At 37.3% G+C, this 1878-nt stretch overlaps 1 protein-coding gene across 1 annotated transcript in view; it reads right to left on the reverse strand.

Annotated features, from left to right (window-relative positions):
• The window catches only part of LOC106881732 (protein RRP5 homolog), an 11599-nt gene that overhangs the window by 1801 nt on the left and 7920 nt on the right, over positions 1-1878 (reverse strand). The window contains exons 3-4 of the mRNA XM_052975762.1: positions 1711-1848; positions 422-490 (exon numbers count right to left, since the gene is read on the reverse strand). Coding sequence (XP_052831722.1) covers positions 422-490; positions 1711-1848 — 207 coding nt within the window. The remainder of the gene's footprint in view (positions 1-421; positions 491-1710; positions 1849-1878) is intronic.

The following is a 1878-nucleotide window of genomic DNA, read 5'->3' on the forward strand; positions in this document are numbered from 1 at the left end:
GACGCTGGGCACAGTTACCATCATGATTTTGCTTTCGCTTGCCCCAATAGGTCTTCACAAGCCGAATTTCGTGTCCAATGAAAGAGATGACGTTGGCATGGGTGCCAGTCGTCGAATTTAGTTCGATTTCGATTTCACTTGCCTCAACAGGTCTAAAGGCTATGAGATAATGCATGACTAATTCAAAACACTGAATAAATAAGCATTAAATTCAACAGACTATTCTGAATGCTAAAGGGTTGAACCAGCTATATTCAGCTCAAATATTCTACTTGTTTTATGTTCAAACAAGCCAGATTCAGCCTTTCATACCTACCCAACAATGTCATTCTATAAATATATAATGACATAATTGAAATCTGAAAGCTACGAGATAATGGAATAGAAAGGGTTCGTGAGGAGAACCAACCTATATACTTACTTCATATAACCTTTCTTCTTCCTGTTTTTTTTCAAGCTTCTTAGCAGCTTTCTTTTTCTTGAGGAGTTTCTGTAAAATTAAGAACATTGCAGGTAAATAAGAAAACAATAATTTGAACAGGAGGTGTATATAAATGAACAGTAATTAATCTAAATGAAGAAGGTGCAATTAGAAGTGGGAACAGAAAAGAGATTCGGTTAGGAATCGGTATGTCCTGATTTATCAAGTTAACATCACAATAACTTCACAAACACTTTATATGTGTGGATGTATATATTGTGTTCTATGTATATATTGGGTTGGTGCATAATTATTGTGACTTTTTTCAACAAATTTCTTAATATGAAATTAATAATAAAGAAGTGAGAGTAGCAGATGTAAACTGTTATACATCCTGTCTCTTGTGCACATATTCTGTATACATTCTTTTGTACATATCTGCTGTGGATGGCTTTCCCCTCCACCTTTGCCCCCTACATGCTATAGCAACTTCCATGTACCTCTAACACCCATCACTGTTACTACACATCTCTCGTTCTTTCCCTGCTTCCCTCTGCCACCTCACACACCATCATTATCGTTCAACATCTGTTTTCCATGCTAGCATGGGTCAGACGGTTTGACATGGAGCTGGCCAGTTGGAACACTGTCCAGGCTCTAATTGTCTGTTTTGGCATGGTTTCTATGACTGGATACCCTTCTTAACCCATTACCTACCAGTGATCTCATATGAGATCAATTAAAAATTACAAATTTCCTAATTATCTGTCAATATTTACACATATCTAACCTTTTTGCTATATCTACTAGGTATATATTTCTCTGATATTCAAATGAGGTTTGCTAATTTTTCACCCAATATTCTCGCTTATTTCTATTTAAAATGTTATTTTGATCATTCCAGCATGTTTCTAAGGCTGTTTTATGCTAGAAATCAAAGTTTCATAAAAAAATTCCAGTTAATAGAATTATGGGAGGTAATGGGTTAATGCCAACCACTTTACAAAATGTGCAGGGTACTTTTTACGTGACACAGGCACAATTGCATTTTACGTGGCATTGGCACATGTGCATTTTACGCGGTGCAGGTCCCTGCAAGACAAAGACCTCTCACCTGGGAGAGGGAATGGAGGCATGGCCATAAAGGACATGCCTGCATGTATGGAGGGCTGCGATTTTACTAAGCTTGATGGGTCTTCTCAAATACAGCAAATCGCCATAAGTCCTGGTCCCTTGTCGTCTCCTCAGTGAGGTTTAGCATATGAAGAAAACAAATCAAAAATACTTACACCTGTAGATGATTCTCCATCCTTGTCTTCGCTCATTTCAATGTCGTCATCACTGCTGCTGACATGACCGTTCTGGTTTGTTGGGGCAACAGTTTCATTATCCCAGTTAAAGAAGACAGGGGGCATAACTTCAATTGACTTTAGAAAGAAAAAAAAAAAAAAAAAAAA

Source organism: Octopus bimaculoides, chromosome 22, assembly GCF_001194135.2.
Source record: "Octopus bimaculoides isolate UCB-OBI-ISO-001 chromosome 22, ASM119413v2, whole genome shotgun sequence".
In the NCBI taxonomy this organism is placed as follows: domain Eukaryota; kingdom Metazoa; phylum Mollusca; class Cephalopoda; order Octopoda; family Octopodidae; genus Octopus; species Octopus bimaculoides.